At 48.9% G+C, this 20,630-nt stretch overlaps 1 protein-coding gene across 12 annotated transcripts in view; it reads left to right on the top strand.

Annotated features, from left to right (window-relative positions):
- USP34 (ubiquitin specific peptidase 34) overlaps nt 1-20,630 on the top strand; it is a 266,169-nt gene that overhangs the window by 118,778 nt on the left and 126,761 nt on the right. For all 12 annotated transcript variants that reach the window (XM_073339379.2, XM_073339385.2, XM_073339383.2 and 9 more), the window contains 4 exons: nt 13,838-13,937; nt 14,130-14,289; nt 15,525-15,651; nt 15,756-15,903. In XM_073339379.2, the coding sequence (XP_073195480.1) occupies nt 13,838-13,937; nt 14,130-14,289; nt 15,525-15,651; nt 15,756-15,903 (535 nt within the window). The remainder of the gene's footprint in view (nt 1-13,837; nt 13,938-14,129; nt 14,290-15,524; nt 15,652-15,755; nt 15,904-20,630) is intronic.

Genomic DNA, 20,630 nt, shown 5'->3' with positions numbered 1-20,630 from the left:
AACATCTCAAAGAACCACAGTTACTGTAGGGCAGAGGTAGTCAATAGGGAGACCGAGGGCCAAATCTGAACTTCCAGACACTTTCAGTGGACCGTACAGGTTGGAGCCGTGTGGCGCCATGGCTGCTCCCCAGCCGGGGTCTAACAGCTGGGCTGGGTTGCAGGGCACAGTGTGTCCTTGGCGGCTGCTTGTGCAGCCGCAGCCACACGGGTAGTAGCACAGGGATGTGTGGGGGAAGCAGTGACACACCCCTCCCCCCGTGAGCAGCTTATTGTGTCTCCACTACGCCCTGCCTCTCCAATCAGGGAACGATGTGGTGTCACATGCTCACTCTGCAACTCAATCAGAGGGCAGTGCTGTCTGGGCCCTGATTCAAATTCTTCTCTGCTTTCCCTGGAGACAGCGGGGCTGGCTGGACTATGGAGCGGCCTTGGGCCCTACTGGGCAACCTGGCTGGTAAGTGCCTGACAGGGTCCCGCAGCATCCACTTGTGCTGGGGCATCGAGTTTAGCACAGCACCCCCCTCCCCCACTCGGACTCCTCCTGCCTAGCCTCATGTCCACGGTGTCCCCACCCTGGCCTAGCGCCCTTCCCACCCCCATCCTTCGGGGCTGGTCCACAGAGCCCCCTCCCGCCCCAACTGGCCTCTTTTCCTCCCCAGTCTGCCTCCGGTCATCCGCTTCTGCAACATCCTGGCCTCCCCACATCTCCCCACGGCTACTCTCTGGAGTCTCCTTGTTTCCTACCACTACCAGAGTCTCTTTCACTCCCTCTGCTATCCCAGTCCCGAGAGGGGCATTGCCCCACTAGCTGGATCAAAGGCCAGCAGCTTCACTGCCTGGCTCTGAGCTCAGAAGTACTCACCCACACCCACACCCTCCTTTGCTGCATATATCCCAGCTCATACCAATTCCTTTTCCTCCAGCCCACATCTCTGCCACTCGGCTCAGTTGGGGGCACAGGACCATTTGGAGGAAGAAGGGGTGTGGCAACAGCAGGTGGCTCAAGCCAGCCCCGTGCATCCCATTTTCAGTTTAGGAAAATAAGGTCACCCTACTGTCAGGTCAGGTGGGGAGCTGGCAGGAAATTGGTTGTGCAATCAGGAGCTATGGAGAGGAGCTGGGTAGGTGGGTGGGTGTCTGGATCTTGACTATACCTTGACCAAGAAATTTGAACCTTGACAAAAAATAATGTACTACCCCAGCTGTAAATAAGTATTCTGTGTATCTATTACACCACTGTTAAACCTGAGTAAAGATTTCTAATAATTAGTGGATATAAATTGTATATTAAGTAGTAATATTTATTCTTCAAGTGCTTGCTCATGTGTATTCCGCAGTAGGTGTGCGTGTGTGCCACGTGCACCGGTGCAGGAAGTTTTTCCCTTAGCAGTACCCATAGGGAGGAGTGGCACCTCTGTATTGTGCTATAAGGGGAGCCGAGAGCTCCCCCCACCCTCAGTTCCTTCTTGCCGCCAGTGAAGGTGCGTCAGAACTTCTTGCTCCAGCGTTGCTGCAGCCTTTCCAGTTGATCTTAGCGGTACCTTTAGCTAGTTGTTAGTAACTTGTGGAAAGTAGTTTCTCAGTTGTTAGAGTGGGCCCGGGGCGTGCCCCGTGCTCCAGGCTTCAAGTTGTGTGACTCCTGTCACTGTTCCATGCCAAGGAGTGATCCGCATGCTGAGTGTCTCCACTGCTTGGGCGAAACTCATGTGAGTGAACGCTGTAAGATCTGCAGGTCTTTCAAGCTGCGAACTAAGAAGGAGAGAGGCATCTGGCTTCGTGCTCTCTTCATTGAATCGGCGCTCACTCCAACTCCAGTACCCCATGTGGACTCGGCACCGGGCTTCGCATCGTCGGTGCACAGTGAAGCCCACTCCACCAGTCCGCACCTTTCCCCTTCCAAGAAACAAAGGAAGAGCTCGACTTCGCAGCGGCTCTGAGAGAAGGAAGTGGGAGAGCCTGGTCCTGCATTGGGTAGCCCTCGGTCCCCCCCGGGCTCAAAACCTCCGACTAGTGCTGAGCGGAGTAGCCCAGCAGCGCCGACACGCGCCTCTCCCGCGGTCAGGATGCCATCAATGCTGGAGGCTCTGCAGGCCACATGAGACATTCTGAGCTTGCCGGTGCCCGGGACGCCCCCAGTGGCGGGCCCCCGGTCCCGAGGCAAACCGCAGCTGGGCGCTCGACAGGCCTCCCCAGCACAGCGCAGCTCTCACTCTGAAGACCGCTCTCTACCTTGTTCGGTACGCAGCGACCGGTCCACTTGCAGTTCGTGTCCACCACCCTCGACACCAACCAGGATTCCATCTGGGCAGGAGTCCCCGGGTCCCTCCATTGCATGCAGCAGCGCGCGCAGGCACTGAGATAAGCAGGCGCTCCTCTTCACGATGCAGCTATCGTAGCCGGTCTTGGCACGACTGACGTCAAGGCTGGAGCTCCCGCTCTGTCAGGCGCTGCACACAGGGCTCCTGCCGCACGTCACCCGCACCGCAGCTCCAGGCGCTGAAGCAAGTCTCGAGACAGTACTTCCGGCGGGTACCGGTCCTTGACATCGAAGTCCCAGTCCCGTGGAAGACAGCATCGTAGGCACTGCCACCCCCACTGCTCCTATGGTACCATTCGGTCGGTGGTGACCTTGGCCTCGGCACCCAGCCGCCCCTTGCTGGGCCGTACCGCTCAGCCGGACCAGATAGCGCCACCGTGCCCTCAGCATGGACAGTGGCAAGGGGCCCCATGGCAGGGACAGTGGTGTCAATGGGTACCGTGGCTGCCGATGCCCACTCAGGCGGGAACCCGCTCAGTGGCTGGGGCATCCGAGGGCCCATCGGCTTCATCTAGGTAGAGGGACAAGTCGACAGGTCATGAGTCATCGTCTCTGTGCCTGGCCTCTGACCTGGGGGTTGATCCCCTGGCACAGGCTGAGGCCCACAGCCCAGTGCTGGCCTCCTCTCCTGCACCAGATGACACCATCACGGCACCGCCGCCCTCTGCTCCACAGGAAGACTTCAGGACGCATCAAGACCTGCTAAAGCGGGCAGCGTCGAGCCTCCAGCTGCAGGCCGATGAGATGGAGGGCCTGTCCGATTCCCTCTTTAATGTACTGTCCCCCTCGGTGCTGGACTGTGTGGCTTTACCCCTTCACAAAGGAGTAGCCAACAACTCCAATGCCTTGTGGCTAACTCCTGCCTCTTTGGCCCTGATTTCCAAGAAGGCTGAGAGGAAGTATTTCTTTCCAGCCAAGAACCACAAATACCTCTACTTTTACCCAGCACCTAACTCTCTTGTAGTGGAATCTGTGAACCACTGGGAGTGGCAGGGCCAGCCCGCGCCCACCCCCAGGAAAAAGACGCCAGGAGACTAGACACTTTCGGTAGAAAACTTTAGTGCTCTTTGAGTTTTCATCTCAGGGTGGCCAACCATCAGGCCTTACTGAGCCGATGTGATTTTAATTTGTGGGAGTCCCTGCCCAAAGTTTGAGCCACTCCTCCCAGAGCGGGATAGGAAGGACTTTAAGGCACTGGTGGACGAGGGGGTGACTGCAGCCAAAGCTGCCCTGCAGGCAGCGTTGGACACGGCAGATACGGCAGCTCGCTTGATGGTCTCCACAATCTCCAAGCGCAGGGCATCATGGCTCCTCCTGTCCGGGCTTTTGGCGGAGGCCCAGTCCCTCATGCAGGACCTGCCGTTCGATGGGAAAGTCCTGTTCACCGAACAGATCGACATCAGGCTGCATGGGATGAAAGACTCTCGCACCACCCTGCAGACCTTGGGCCTATACGTCCCTCTGGCTAAGGACAAGGCCAAACCGCAGACGTCTGCTTACCCTGCACAGAACAGATGTGAGCCCCCTTACAAGAGGCTGAGAAACCAAAAGCACTGGCCTCAACAACAGTCCCGCTCTGCCCCACAGCCTGGACCCTTTAAGGGCAAGATGCAGGGAATGAGGCGGTTTTGACTATTTGCAGGGGGGCACCAGGGTAGTTGTCATGGAAATCTCCCTACTAATAAAGTTTGTGTTCGGCAACCAATGGTCTGCCTTCCACGGGGAATGGTCACGAATAACCTCGGACCGCTGGGTCCTCAACACCATTTCCAAGGGCTACAAGTTGCAGTTCAGTTCACCCCCGCCCAACCATGCCCCCATCCCTGGTGGGCTTGTGGGACCCAGAAGACGTTCACCTCCTAGGTCAGGAGGTGGAAGGACTACTACGCCTGGGGCGGTGGAGAGAGTGCCAGTAGAATTCCAGGACAGGGGCTTCTACTCCCGATATTTCCTGATCCGAAAGGCGAAAGGAGGTCTCAGGCCCATCCTAGATCTGCGGAATCTCAATCAGTTTATGGTCCGCTCCTAGTTCCCCATGGTGTCCCCTGGCTTCTATTATCCCCTCCCTGAACCCAGGGGACTGGTAGGTGGCCCTGGACTTTCAGGACGTGTATTTCCACATCCGTATTTTCGAAAGATTCAGGTGCTTCCTCCGTTTCCTGGTGGGGTCCAACCACTACCAGTTCATGGTTCTCCCGTTTGGCGTATCCATGGCGCCCAGGGTATTCACAAAGTGAATGACGGTGGCGGCGGCCTACCTCAGACGAGAAGGGGTCCAGATGTTCCAATATCTGGATGATAGACTTCTCAAGGGCAACTCACGGTCTCAGGTAAGGGCGCATGTGGATCTGCTCCTGTCTACATGTGCCAGTCTCGGCCTGTTAGTAAACAAGACCAAATCAATGCTCATCCCAGTATAGCGCATAGAATTCATAGGGGCACTACTGGACTCCTTAAGGGCCACAGTCTCTCTCCTAGTGGCAGGTTCGAAACCCTTAAAGGTCTCATCGCCTCGGTCATGGCTTTTCCGGTGACAACAGCAAGGGTGTGCCTTCAGATCCTGGGACACATGGTGGCGTGCATATATGTGGTCTGCCACGCCAGGCTCTGAATGAGGCCCCTCCAGCAATGGCTAGCCTCCCACTTTTCCCAGGCACGGGATGGCCTGGGCAAGGTCCTCACGGTACTGACCCCAGTAATTGCCGACCTACAATGGTGGTCCTCCCTGGGCAACATGCTCCAAGAGGTTCCTTTCCGGGAGACGGCCCCGTCAATAGACCTGGTGTCCAGTGCATCGGAGTTGGGCTGGGGAGCCCACATAGGGAACATGCAAACCCAAGGGATGTGGTCAATCTTGGACATGTCCCTCCATATAAATATCAGGGAGCTCAGGGTGATACGGTTGGCGTGTGTGGCTTTCATCACGCAGCTTCACTGCAAGGTGGTCAGAGTCCTTACGGACAACACCACCGCGCTGTTCTACATCAACAGGCAAGGTGGGGCACGGTCCTCGGCTCTGTACCGGGAAGCTCTGAGCTTATGGGAGTTCTTTATAGGCCATGACATCTCCCTGAGGGCTTTCCACCTATTGGGTGCCCGCAATACACAGGCCTATTGCCTCAGCAGAGTTTTCTCCTCCCATTACGAGTGGTCGGTCCACTCAGAGGTCACTCACTGGCTCTTCTGAGAGTGGGGAATTCCCCACATGGACCTGTTCGCGACCTGCCAGAACCAGCGTTGCCCCTGGTTTTGTTCCGGGCAGGGGTTGGGAAGGGATGCGATCTCAGATGCCTTCCTCCTGCAGTGGTCGGACCAGCATTTCTATGCTTTTCCACCATTTCCCCTTATAGGAAATGTTCTAGAAAAAATGAAAACAGACAAGGCATGTATCATCCTTATTGCCCCAGCCTGGCCCCATCAACACTGGTACGGGACCCTACTGGACCTGTTGGCGGCCCCTCCAAGGAGGTTGCCGCTTTGTCCAGACCTCCTCTCCCAGAATGAGGGCCGCCTCCTTCATCCCAGTCTGGCCGCTTTCCACCTGACAGCATGGCTGCTCGGGGGCTAGACGTGGAGGAGAGGAGGTGTTCTGAGGAAGTCAGGCGGGTCCTCCTGGAAAGTAGGAAGCCGTCCATATGCCGGACGTACCTGGCGAAGTGGTCCAGATTTTCCAGGTGGGCAGGGGAGCGGGGAGTCTCCCCATTGTCTGCACTGCTCCAGCTTATCCTTGAGTACCTTGTGTCCGTTAGGACCCAAGGGCTGGCACTTGCCTCTGTCAGAGTACACTTGGCGGCCGTATCGGCCTTCCACCTGCCGGTGCAAGGTCACTTGGTCTTCTCCCATACTATGACCTCCCGCTTCCTGAGAGGCCTTGACCATTCTTTCCCATATGCTAGATCCCCTGTACTGCAATGGGACCTAAACCTGGTGTTGTCCCGCCTCATGGGGCCTTCCTTTGAACCCTTGGCCACGAGTTCCTGGTCTCACCACTCCTGGAAGGTAGCCTTCCTTGTAGCAATCACGTTGGCCCAACGTGTCTCAGAGCTCAGGGTCTTGACCTCGGAACCTCCATATATGGTCTTCCACAAGGATAAGATCCAACTTCGCCCACACCCTGCATTCCTCCCAGAGGTGGTTTCCGCCTTCCATATGGAACAGGACATCTTCCTTTCCGTGCTCTGTCCCAAGCCCCATTCTTTCAATGGGGAACGCCGCCTCCACACGCTCGATGTGCGCAGGGCACTGGCCTTCTACCTGGATTGGACTAAACGGTTCCATAAATCCTCGCAACTCTTCGTTGCCTCGGATGAGCACATGAAGGGGCAGCCTATTTCCACCCAGCACCTTTCTTGCTGGATCACCTCGTCCATACGCGCGTGCTAAGATCTGGCAGGGGTTCCCCCGCCATCGATCGTCAGGGTGCATTCAATGAGGGCTCAGGCCTTGTCGGCTGCCTATGTAGCCCATGTCCCTATCCAGGACATCTGTAGGGCTGCCACCTGGTCTTCAGTGCACACGTTTGCTGTGCGTTATGCGATCGTCTCCCAAACTAGGGATGACGCCGGGTTCGGCAGAGTAGTACTATGTCCCGGGAACTCATGAACTCCTACCCACCTCCAACAGATATAGCTTGGAATCACCTACTGTGGAATACACATGAGCAATCACTTGAAGAAGAAAAGACAGTTACCTGTTCAGTAACTGGTGTTCTTTGGGATGTGTTGCTCATGTCTATTCCACATCCCGCCGTCCTTCCCCGCTTTTGGAGTTGTCCGGCAAGAAGGAACCAAGGGTGGGGGGAGCTCACGGCTCCCCTTATAGCGCGATATAGAGGCGCCACTCCAAGTGTCGCAGCGGTGCTCCCCCCCATAGGTACTGCTAAGGGAAAAACTTCCAGCACCGGTGCACTTGGCGCGCACACACACCTACTGTGGAATAGACATGAGCAACACATCTCGAAGAACACCAGTTACAGAACAGGTAACTGTCTTTTGTGTCACACAGTTTGTATTATGGTTTAAGTAAATGATTTTTATTTTTCATATATTGTAGCTAAGATTCATCATATACGTTTTTAGCAAATTAAATTTAAGTGACTGTTTGAAACACTCTGGTACATATATTTCTTTCATTTATATGTAAGTGTAAATCTAAAACAATTTATTTTGGACATACTTTTGAGGCCTACCCCTCCACCCTTTAAGTAGAATACTCAGTAAATAATTACATTCATTTAATTGAGAGGAGAATATATTATCAACTGCTTTGAAAAATAGCCTTTAATTATTTGCTATAAAATTTAAGTCTTTGTTTAAAATACTGTGTAAATTTGTCAACAGTATGTTAAATTGAAAAATCTTGACTCTTCTTGAAGAATTTGTTGATGGATATCTGTGTGTGCCTTAAACTTTTTTATATATTCTAATACTGCAGACTTCAGTGCCCTTTATTTCCCTGAAGTATTGGTTAGATTGAAAAGACACTTTCAGTTTATGTTTACTATCTTTATTCACTATTTCATATCTCTACTTGTTTTTTATTCCATTTATTCGCTGTTTACTTTCTTCCTGTTGAAAGCTCTTCGCACATCTGAAGCCTGTTCTATAGACACGTTTATGGCACCACAATATATAAATACAAATTAAGAATGACACGTAAGCTTTCAGTTTACAAAGAAACTGAAGAGTGAAAAGTACTGTGTAGCAGTGTCCTCTGAATCATTCACCTCAGCAGCTTAGCTTTGTTGTTTTGACTTTCAGTTTCTGTGGAGGTTGCCAACCAAAGCTAACAGTGCTATGGGCCTCCTGTGTTTGATAGGAATACTGGATATCAAAGTATTCCTCTATAATTAAATTTTGCTAGTGTTTAAAGTGTAGCATTAGCAGTAAGGCTTACAGGAGGGTTATGTTTGTAGATCATGACCTTTCCCCCCAGTCTGAGAGATTTGGGCTGCATCTCCCTTTGAATCATACTGAAAGCAGTTCATACTTTTCCAGGGGGCTCTAAGGCTTCGTCACATCACTTCCAGCCTCATGCCAGATTATCTTCCTCAGGCCATGCATACAGAATTGACCCATCATTCCTGCCTATTCCATTACCATGTTTATTTTTAAAGCTAAATTTTGGGGCAGACATGAGATGTATTCTCCCTTCCTCTATCCATCACCTAGGTGATGAAATTATTTTGAGGATTATATCCTATAATGCCACCTGCTGACCTCATTTCTTCCATTTGTTTCTATCTCCTCAGTAAAGTAGGCTAAAAATCCTAGGTGAAAGGCCAAGAGGTACTCCATTTGAGAGAAGGCCCTCTCAGGAGCCACAGGAAGGAGCTTTGCCATAGTTGCTCCCAGCTTAAAGACTCTTGTTTTGTCAGCAGAAAGGTTATAAAGGACAGCACATTGGGGCTCCCACACCACCCAAGGCACTTCCAGATATACCTTTGCAATGGTGGGATATGGCCTTCTTGGGATCCAGCAGCCAGGTCCTTCCTCAATGATCAGAGAATAAGTACAAAATTCTTTCAGCTTCCTCCATCTGTCCAGTCTACCTTGAAGGTGAAATGGTAAAAAGTATCGGCCTCCACTCTCATGTTCTTAGTAGAATCCCTTGGCATTTGTTGTGACTCTTCTTTTTTTACCAGGAGAAGGATCTCCTGCATTTCCTCTCCAGTTATACATTGGATAATGGGGGGAACACAGGGACTCAAAGCCATCCCTCTGACTTATCTCTCAAATGGTAACACCACTTAGGACAGATTCTCAGATGTGAGGGAAAATCCTCTAAGAGGCAAAAGGAGCAAAAAGTCTCCAAAGACCAGAAAACACAAAAAATACCAAGAAGCCTTTCAGATACTCATCTTATTCCATTAGGTTCTATCTGATCCCCTGCAAAAGAGAATTGTCAGCTTCAGACCAAGGTAACACCATGCCAGAGATTAGAAGAAGTTTTTTCCTCCATACACATTTAAGACAATGGGGAGAAAGGTGGTGACCACCATCGAGATTTCATCAGGATAAAAAAAAAGCAATCAAATCCAAGGGTAAATAACTCCATCCAAATCCAAGACAGAATTTTCCATCTGTCTTCACTCCTCCTTTGAACAAGTCATTGTGAAGGAATAGGAGACTTACAATAATGGGGAAAGGCTCAATTAGCAAGTCATTAAATTCTACTTACTTCATACTTCCTAATGTTGATTCACAAGGGGTCATGGCAGAAAACTCTGCAACTCCTCTGTGCTTTTTGGGTTTATAATACATGGAAAGAAGAGCTCCTTGTTCCCTTCTTAGAGGGCCGTCCACCTTGGCTTTGAAATAGACACAAGAAGAGTCAGTTTGTCTGACAGAGCAAAGTTTCAGGAAGATCCTGATCAGGTGTCCTGCATTAGAATATCATTCATTTGTTTTGCCTGTACACCTAGATCTTCAGGTCTCTTGCATAAAGATTACTCCATGGGCAAGACAGTTCATGAGAGTTTCAGGGATTGCTCTTAAAAGTCCCGGAACCATTCCCAAAGAGAGATGCAGAGCAAATTAAAGATGCCATCTAGAGTAATTATAACCCTCCGTTCATGAAAACAGAAGAACCATGGGGTGGTAGCATCCTCTATTCACAATCTGTACTCCAAAGTCCTGACCTCAGATGTGGCAACCTTGCAGGATGGTGAGCTTACTTGAGCTGCCATGTTATACAGGAAGTGTTGTCAGAAAGGCTCCAGAACATCAGCTTGCCACAGGTGAGATTTGGTCATGATAATTTTTCAGGGTTTCCAGGATCGCTTGAGAAAGGATAACATCTTGGTTCAAGTTCATGACACAATGACTGTGGCATACGTAAATCAGCAAGTGGGCACAAGGTCACATAGCCTCTATCTATCTGATCAACATAAGATACAATGTACAAAAATGCAGACTAAAAATTTGCTGGCAGATACATAACTGAGAGTGGTCCTTAAGCAAGGATTGTTGCAGCTGATATTTAGGGAGCCCTCCAGGTGGATCTGTTCACATCCAGTGCAAACAAAAAGGCCTGGTGGTTCTTTATTAGCTAAGATGACCAAAGGTCAATAGGAACAGTTCTTTGAGTGCTTGCTCATGTCCATTCAACTTAGGTATGTGTGCTCGCCACATGCACCGGTGCTGGAAGTTTTTTCCCTCAGCAGTATCTGTAGGGGACCAGCTCCGGCGCCCCCTTGAATGGCACACATATACCGTGGTATATAGGGCGCCGCCAGCTCCCCCCACACTCAGTTCCTTCTTGACGCCAGTGATGGTACTGGAACTGTTGCTGCTTCAGCTAGCGCAGTTGCTTTCTTGTTTGTATGAACTCGTTAATTCTTGTATTATCGTGTATATAGTTTTCTGTTAGTGTTAGTAAATCCCTTATAGACTTCATAGCTCCCAAAACGGGACTTTGCCTCAGGACAGGGCATGCCCCAGTCCTCAGGATTTAACAAGAGGCCCATGCCCATTAGTGATTCACACAGCAGCTGTCTGTGTTGCTTGGGCGAAGGGCACATTAGTGAAAAGTGCAAAATTTGCAATTCCTTCAAGCCAAGGACTAAGAAGGGGCACAATATTCACTTAAGAGAGCACCTTGTGGAGTCGACTCTCATCCCAGCACCAAAGCAATGCTCTGACTCGGCACCGAGCACTGTGACCTCAGTACACAGTGCCACACCGGGTCCGTCCACTGACCAGCACCAGTCCCCATCTGTTGCTCCAGCTAAGAAGCCCAAGAAGATGGTGCAAGGTTGCTCTACAACCTCCCACAAGGGAAAGGATAAGACTGTGTGCGAGCGAGGTCCCATGCTAGGCAACTCTTCACCCCTGTCAGGATCTCGGGCCCAAGGTCCGGTTGAGTGGGATAGCCCAGCCCATTCACCAGCCACCCCAGATAGTGGCAGAGGCCTCCGCCAGCTCCGGATACCGTCCACGCCAGAGGCCTTGCAGGTGGTGGAGGAGATCATGTCCCTCCTGATGCTGCCCACACCGGCTCCTGCGGTTCCCTGGACCGCCCTGGTCCCCCCCACAGTGGCACTGTTCCCTATCGCAGGGGACGTCCCACCAGCGCTCGCCCTCCCGTAGCTGCCACGCCTCTGACTGTGAACGACAGATGCAGGGCAGCCCCGTTCAGTCCCTGGAACTTGGGCATGGGTAGACAGGCTCGAGGTGCAGCTCGCCAGCGTCCGGGTGCAGACCTTTGGAAGCACGTGCCCCCCTGGCAGGAGTACCAGTCCTTGTACACAGTATCTCCAAGACCATGGTACCTCTCCAGAGATTTGTTGAGGGATCGACGCTACCATTCCTCGGACCGTCACCAATCCCCTAGGAGGGCATCACCGCGTGTGGGCACTTCCTGGCACGGAGCTACCCCTAAGAACAAGGACTCCTAGGCCACGTCTACGTTACCCACTGGATCGGCGGGTAGTGATGGATCTATCGGGGATCGATTTATTGCGTCTAGTGTAGACGTGATAAATCAATCCCCAATCACTCTTCCATCGACTCCGGAACTCCTCCATGGTGAGAGGCGGAAGCGGAGTAGATGGGGGAACGGCGGCCGTCGATCCCACCCCACGAGAACGCGAAATAAGTGATTCTAAGTCGATCTAAGATACGTCGACTTCAGCTATGCTATTCTCGTAGCTGAAGTTGCATATCTTAGATGGACACTCCCCCGCCTCCTCTCAGTGTAGAACAGGCCCAAGAGACTAGACTTGTTACTAGATGCCCGTAAGGTTTATTTATCCTCTAGTCTCCAGTTGAGGGTGGCCAACCATCAGGCGCTCCTGGGACGCTATGACTTTAACATGTGGCAAGCCCTGGTCAAGTTCAAGGGCTCCGTGCCTGAGGCTTCTAGGAAGGAGTTCAGGGCAGTCATGGAGGAGGGCACGACTCTGGCCAGGGTGATGCTCCAGGTGGCGTTGGATGCAGCAGATACCACCACCTGAACCATGGCCTTGGTTGTTGCCATGTGCCGGGCATCCTGGCCGCTTCTCTCTGGCTTGTCCATGGAGGCTCAGCAGTTGATGCAAGACCTTCCCTTCGATGGGCAAGCCCAGTTTGCGGAACAGACAGACAATAATCTTTCCATAAGTCGACTCAGCTTTTCATCTCTACAGCTGACAGAATGAAGGGCCTCCTAATGTCCACACAGAGGATTTCTAACTGGATCACCTCTTACATTCACACCTGCTATGGGTTGGCGGGAGTCCCTCCACCGCCGATCGTCAGAGCCCAGTCAACCAGATCTCAGGCATCTTCGGCAGCCTTCCTGGCACACTTCCCAATCCAGGATATCTGTTGAGCCACGACGTGCTCCTTGGCCAGAGATGACGCTGGGTTCGGCAGAGCTGTGTTGCAGTCTACACATCCGTGAACTCCTACTCATCTCCGAGGGGTACTGCTTGGGTCTCATCTAAGTTGAATGGACCTGAGCAAGCACTCAAAGAAGAAAAGACAATTATCTTTTTCCGTAACTGGTGTTCTTTGAGATGTGTTGCTCATGTCCATTCCACAACCCGCCCTCTTTCCCCATTGTCGGAGTTTGCAGCAAGAAGGAACTGAGGGTCGTGAGAGCTGGCAGCACCCTATATACCGCGGCATTTGCGTGCCACTCCAAGGGGTACCAGAGCTGGTCCCCTACAGCTACTGCTGAGGGAAAAACTTCTGGCACTGGTGCATGTGGCGAGCACACACATCTTGAACACCAGTTAGTAACTGTCTTATATTGGCTCGCAGATAGATGAATTGTCTTCTGTGTGTTTCCCCCTTCCTCCCTCCCCCCCCTTTCCACTACTGGAAAAAGGGATCCAGAAGATTAAAAAGGGGGTCAGATGAAAGTGGCCATGTATGCTGTGATAGTCAAACCTAATGTAGCTTTCATAGAGATCTTTATTCCATCTCCCCAGCAAGCCAGGATCTCCCATCTCAGGGTTTGCTTCTTCATCCCACTTAAGAGTAACTGGGCCTAACAGTTTGACTATTGAGAAGCAAGTCCTATAAACAACGTGGGATATTCCTCTCTGAGCTTTTTGCAAGCCTTGTGTCATTTTTGCTTACTCAGGAGTTTACACAAAGTTCTCTGATGGATGCTAAGATACAAAGATTAACTTCAAGCAATCAGGCAGTCCAGCTTCCATAGGTTTCTTTCAGGATGACTTAGGCTTGGCTTTAAGATCTTCTACCATCATTTCTGACAGTCTCACTGCTGAATAGTACTATCACTTGAATGAGCTTAAGTTTTTGGGTAGATAGCACAATGTTGTCAAGGTTCCTTAGGGTAGCATTTGTTTCCAAACCAATAGTCAGACCTATCTTTCCTATCTAGAGTTTGCCCATAGTGCTTCAGATGCTCAGGTCCCACCCATTCGTGGCTTGGCCCAATCCCAGCATTCTGTGGGAGTATCTCCAGTATTAACAGGAAAAGACGCAGTGTAAATGTCTCAAACTTAGGGAGAGATGATTCCCAAGAGAAAATAACTACGTGACAAATTTTTCATTTGTCTTAACAGTTGTGTGGTATGGACCAATTCTGGGGCATTGCTTTAAGAGCACAGTCTGGTGATGTCAGTCGAGCAGCTATCCAGTATATCAATTCTTATTACATTAATGGTAAGAGTTCTCAGTTTTATTTACACGGGTATACTAAAATCCAAGGATATTGTACAAAATAATCTTAGTCATTTTTTTGTTAAAAAGAAAATCTTTTAAAGAATATTAGTTTATCTTGTTTTAATCTTGAGTGCTAAAACTTGCAGTTTTCAGTACATTCGGCACATAGTTACTTAAATATCTGACTTGCAGGTAAAACAGGTCTGGAAAAAGAACAAGAATTTATTAGCAAGTGTATGGAGAGCCTTATGATAGCTTCCAGTAATCTTGAGCAAGACTCCCACTCGAGTCTCACCATAATTGAAAGAGGACTTTTAATGCTAAAGACACACCTTGAAGCTTTTAGGAGAAGGTAAACAATTTCTTCAATATATTTTGAGTTGGGATTTATTGTAATTTATTTTCCTATCATTTGAAATTTGAGTTGAGTGAAATACTGAAAAACAGAGATGTAAATTACTCATTTGGTTTCCTCTGTGTAAAATGGGGATAATAATACATACTTTGCAAATATTTTGTGTGAAGCTTAGTCTGTTAAAGGTTTTTGGCCAGGAAAAAAAAGATGGTTGTCCTCTTTTGCTGTTTCATGATTAGGGCCATATCAAATTCACAGTCCATTTTGGTCAATTTCATGAGTTTTAAAAATCTAAAATTTCAGATATTTAAATTTGAAATTTCACATTGTTGTAACTGTAAGGGTCCTTACCCAAAAGAGGGTTGTGGAGGAGTCGTAAGGTTATTGTAGGAGGGTTGCAGTATTGCCACCCTTATTTCCGCGCTGCTGCTGCTGGCAGCGCTGCCTTCATCTGGGCTACCGGAGAGCAGTGGCTGCTGGCTGAGAGCCCAGCTCTGAAGGCAGCGCTGCCGCCTGCAGCAGTTCAGAAGTAAGGATGGCATGTTATGGTATTGCCACCCTTACTTCTGCGCTGCTGCCTTCAGAGCTGGGCAGCTGAAGAGTGGCAGTTGCTGGGCCAAGGCCCCAGCTCTGAAGGCAGCAGCGCAAAAGGGTTGCAATCATACCATACCATGCCAGTGCTGCTGGTGGCAGCGGAGCTGTCAGAGCTGGGTGCCTGGCTAGCAACCACCATTGTCTGGCCACCCAGCTCTGAAGACAGCGCAGAAGTAAGGGTGGCAATACTGTGACCCTCCCCCCACAAGAAGCTTGCTTCTCTCCCGCCTCCCCTTTTTGGCTCAGGACCCCCAGTTTTGGAAATGCTGATCTCCCCCATGAAATCTGTATAGTATAAGATTAAAGTACACAAAAGACCAAATTTCACGGGAGAGACCAGATTTCATGGTCCGTGATGCATTTTTCACAGCTGTGAATTTGGTAGGGCCCTTTTCATGATGTTTAAAAAAAGGTGGAAAGTGTTTTGTGTTTTGTTTTGTTTTAAACTAAAGCAATTTCAGGAATACAAAGTCTTGTCTTTTTTCTTTTTGTGTCGGAATCTCTGCAGGACCAGAGAAGTGGAGCTGGGAGCTTTCTCAGCCTTCTTGTCTTCCTACTGTTTGTCAGGCTTTTGAGTTAAATAGATGTTAACAAAAACATTTGGTGTTTTTATGTGTGATTTTTATATGCTTCTTAAGGTTTGCGTATCATCTGAGACAGTGGCAGATTGAAGGCACTGGTATCAGCAGTCACTTAAAGGCACTTAGTGATAAACAATCATTACCACTAAGAATTGTATGTCAGCCAGCTGGACTTCCTGACAAGGTAGTTAAAAGAACTTTGGTTTTCCAAATGGATTTTATTCCTAGATCATTTTGTTTCATAACATTCATTGTTCATTCTGAAAAAATGTGTGCATTATGTTTCAGATGACTATAGAAATGTATCCTAGTGATCAAGTGGCAGATCTAAGGGCTGAGGTTACCCATTGGTATGAAAATTTGCAGAAAGAACAGATAAACCAGCAAGCTCAGCTTCAGGAGTTTGGCCAAAGCAGCCGGAAAGGAGATTTCCCTGGTAAGTTGTACAATACTCTTAGCCATAGCTTGTGCTTGGCTAATTGATCGTCCATAGAGGTTGAAAGATGATGTGTATTTGACAGATTAGGGTACCTGGGGAAAAATAGCAAGTATCACTGTTGGTTTTATTCCATTTGCTCCATTTATTTCATAACTAGCATTAGCCTGTCACACTTCATTATTAAACAGTGCTTTTGTAAGTGTTACCGTTTCTTTTAAAGTAGAGAGAGAAAATTCAGAAGTAACAAGGGATATGCACTACTTACACATGGTTTTTCACATCACACGATTTTTATTACTTGTAACTTTTCATTCTTCCCTTCCTTCCACGATTATATTCTCCTTTCCCCATTGCCATTATTCTTTTTATTCATTTTATTATGTCTTATTTAGTTAGTAAACTCCTCTGAGTGGAGACCCATCTTATATTTTGTGATGTGCCATGCATATTTATGACTCTGTATAGGTAAATAATTAGGACTCAGAATGTATGTTGGGCTCACAAATATGTATTTAACTGCTATTCAAGTGTGAGTTCCTTTACTGCATCTTTCAGTCTTTTTGCAACTATGTTAAAATAGTTAATTTATTACTGAACATCCTGTTGCCAAATTGATCATTTGCTTATTCTCATCTTCCTCGTTATGCTCCTTCAAAGCTCTCCTTTACCTACAGGATGCCTATAAAAATTTGACATTGGTTAGGCTTCTGGTGTGCTAAGACCATAGCTTACCTTGCAGACCAATACTGTATAATAGTTTCCTTACAGTCCCAGTCTGTATCCATCTGGTGTCTCTTGTTTTGTATTTAGACCGTGAGCTCTTTGTGGCAAGGACTATTTGTTTGTTTTGTGTTTGTACAGCACCTAGCACAATGGGGTCCTGGTCCATCGCTGGGGTTCCAACTAATAAATATTAATAATATTAATAATTGTATATGTTACACAAATGCTTACTTGAGGACAGGATTTGGACTTGTGTGATGCAGTTGATGATACCATTTTCTCATTAAATAGAAATATTTTAATCCTTTTTTCCCTTACTTATGCCTGATGTTAAAGAAATTGATTACTTTAGCCGTGTCTGTTTAAATGGTATTGTAAAGCTTCTGCTAAACCCAGCTCCTGTTTATTAGGAAACTCTGAAATGGTTGCTCTGTCATTCTAATTAAGGTGGAAATTCAAGTTGTGTTCAACAATTCAAGTTTCAACAAAAAGCATCCTCATTCATGGTGACAGAATATGTAAATGTTTTCACTATCCTCCTGCTTAAAGGGCCAAATCCTGGCATCCTTAAGTAGTTTTTTTGACTCAGTTCATTCACTGGGAGTTTGCTTGATTTTAGCAATTGTGTAAAAACTGAGTAAGTATTTAAGGAGTTGACCCTAGTACTTTAACTTTCAGATGTGTGCGCATAACTTTTATTCCCCAAATGATGGGCCCTGTTGTATCCACTGACGGTAATGCGCAAGTGCCATGAAGCTGGAGCTTTTCAGAGTAGTAGTGTCAGTCAGTCTGCGCATGCGCCCTTGTGCCACCTCGTGGTTTCACCCGAGGCGATAAAGGGCAGGGCAGACCAACTTCGCTTTCAGTTCCTTCTCAGCGCTGCATGTTCAGAGTTGGAGCTTCTGCTGTTCTCTCACCCTTGGTGTTGCACTTTCCTCCTTTTCTTTTTCCAATCTTTATAGAAAAACTGTTTTTATTCGTGTACATAGAGTTTTATTGTTTTTGTGGTAGTTTTAGTGTTTGTAGTAATTTCTTAGGATTAAGGACTTTGGGACGCTGCTTTGGTGGTTTCCTGCTACCTCCCACCCCCTGCCCAGCACCTGTATCTATATACTGGATTATGCTGCACTTCCTGCCCTCGCTCGTTTTCGATCAGCGATGCGCACCAGTGCTGTCTGTACGGCTTGGGGAAAGCCCATGCAGCATCTAGGTGCAGGATTTGCCTCTCCTTCCCTTCACCTTAAGAAGCACCTCATGGGGGTAGCCATGGGACTGCAGTCGGATCCTGGCCAGGGAACCCTCCCTGTACATCGGCCTGAGAACTCCAAGAGTGCGCCTCTTACTGCAGAGTCTCAGTCTGGTTCAGCTGGGACCAGTGCTATGGATCCTGCACTGAGGCCGAGCCATGAGTCACAGAAGCATGGCAATAAGTCTTCCTCCAGATCCAGTAAAGATGCTGCATTGTCCATGAGTTCCAGCCATGGAGGAGCGGTGTGTTCCAGGGCCCACAAGGGTGACAAGAATTTGCACTGCTTGACGGATGTGCCGGTCCTGGTTCCTGGGCATCATACCCCTCCTGCATCAGTTTCACCAATGTCTCGTGGATCGTCGGTCCTGAGAGAGGTTCCCTAACCAGCTCCATTTCCATCCGTGGACCGAGTACCATTGATGCTGGAGAGACTCCAATGTGTCCCTGGACCTCATGAACTATTTGCCCTGGAAGGGATGAGGTCTCCATGTGCTCTGGTCCACTCACCTGCTTAGATAGCCCCCTCTTTTACATTGGATCTGCTGCCTTCTGGCCACCCTGCGATTGCTAAGCATTTATAAATCAGCATCCAAAAGAAAATGTTATCGCCCGCTAACTACACAACTCTACAGAGCTCCCCATTTCTACCACCAGCAAGTCTTTGAGCCTCCACAGAAGCGCCCAAAGGTACAAAGATCCCATCTTTCTGGCCCACCAGGGCCATCCTCCACACAGCACACACTATCTTCTCATAAGCAATATTTCTGAGTGCATCTAGGGCACTGTCAGTCACTTTGCACTCCAGCGCTCTTGCCAGCCACCCTTTTCAGAGGCAATCTCAAACTTTCTGCCAGAATGGAGCATGATAACAATGGACAAGTGGGTCCTGGATGTAATTCGACTTGGCTATAACGATTGAGTTTATGATGCTACCTCCTCCACATCCGCCGCAACGGTCTCATCTCAGGTTCCGCTCTCGACAGTGGAAGTGGATTCCCTCCTTGCCATGGAGGTGGATTCCCTACTGCGGAGAGGAGCAGTAGAGCCAGTCTGTGCAAACTTTCAGGACACAAGGTTCTATTCCAATTATTTCCTGGTACACAAGAAGAAGGGAGGATGGAGACCAATCCTGGATCTCCGATGCCTCAACTGTTCCATTTGCAAGCCAAAGTTCTACATGGTCACACTTGCGACCATCATTCCCTTACTAGAAAAAGGCCAAGTGGGTTATGGCTCTTGATATGCAAGACACCTGCTTCCACGTCAACATCCACATGACCCACAGATAGTTCCTGAGGTTCACGGTGGGTCCTTGGCACTTCTCATACAGGGTTCTCCCATTCAGACTTACTACTGCTCCAGCAGTCTTTACGTAGGTACGTGATAACAGTTCACCTACTTGGATGCCTGGCTGCTGGCAGCATGGTCCAAAATGGTAGCTCAAGAATTGATTTCCCAGCTCCTTCTACTCCTCTACTCTCTAGGGATGAGTGTGAAAGTCAAAAAATTGTCTTTGCATCCTATGCATTTCCTGGAGTTCATTGGCATACCCATCGACATGCACATGTGCTAATCTCCTGAAGGACAGGTTCCAGACACTGCTGGACCTGATCACTTCAGTGACATCCAGCCCCTCGGTCTCAGCCAGAACTTCTGTCCCCCTCCTAGGTCATATGGCAGTGTGCACAGATGTCAAGGCCTTCACTCTGTTCATGGCTTCTGCTGTCTACAACTATGGCTGCTCCCCTATGCACCAGTCCATGGACTCCATTCTTACCATTCCACAAGAAGTCATCTTCTCATTTCAATGGTGGACATATCCGCTCCAAGTTTCCTCCAGAATGCCCTCCCTTCCATCCTTGCCAAGCATGACGATTATAAAGGATCACTTGATGGCTGGGATGCTCACGTGGTAGATCACATGACACAGGGAACTTGGAACACTTGGGAACCCAGGATGCACATCAACTCTCTGGAACTTAGGGTGGTACGCAGGGCATGCCATGCATTTTTACCGTCCATCCACTCTTGTCATGTTCTCATGTCAGACATCACCACTGCGGTTTACTACATAAACAAGCAAGGAGGGACAAGGTCCCCAGCACAGAGTGTGGAAGTGGTATGCTTGTGGAAGTGATGCTATGCACACCATATCCTATTGTCGGTGACCTATCTCCTGGGGACCCAGAATATGATTGCCGATGCGCTCAGCAGGAATTTCATGACCGACTATGAATGGGAGTTGGGTGACGTGGTAATCACTGATGTTTTTGGGTGTTGGGGACCCTGGTCAGGGATCTCTTTTCCTCTCATGCCAACAGCAAGTGCATACAGTTACTCCTGGGTGCATTCTGTGCCAAAAAAATTAAAATTCTGCACACAATATTTTAAAATTCTGCAAATTTTATTTGTCAAAATAACACTACATAATCATGCCGGTTTCAATTATTTTGGTAATTTAGTTCAAAATGCTTGTCAGCAAGTATGTCTGTAACAATACAGACACACACGAAAATTCCCCCAGGAGTAGAGTTTAAAGAAATCCCTATGACAACCTAGTTACTGTTTCTCTCCCCCTACCCCGAGGCTAGGGATCCACAGGAAGAAACAGCTTGATGCTTGGTAACAGGCTTGCATGGAGTTTCCTGCGTGCCACCCTCTCCTTCCCTTAGGACATGCTGGGAACTACAGCTGCCAGGAACCTTCTAGTTCCCTCTCCTCCCCGCAGCAGTGTCTTCCTTGTGCGAGCTGG

This window comes from Lepidochelys kempii, chromosome 3, assembly GCF_965140285.1.
Source record: "Lepidochelys kempii isolate rLepKem1 chromosome 3, rLepKem1.hap1, whole genome shotgun sequence".
Taxonomy (NCBI): domain Eukaryota; kingdom Metazoa; phylum Chordata; order Testudines; family Cheloniidae; genus Lepidochelys; species Lepidochelys kempii.
Note: the sequence above shows the minus strand (reverse complement) of the source record. Positions and strands in the feature narration are given on the sequence as shown.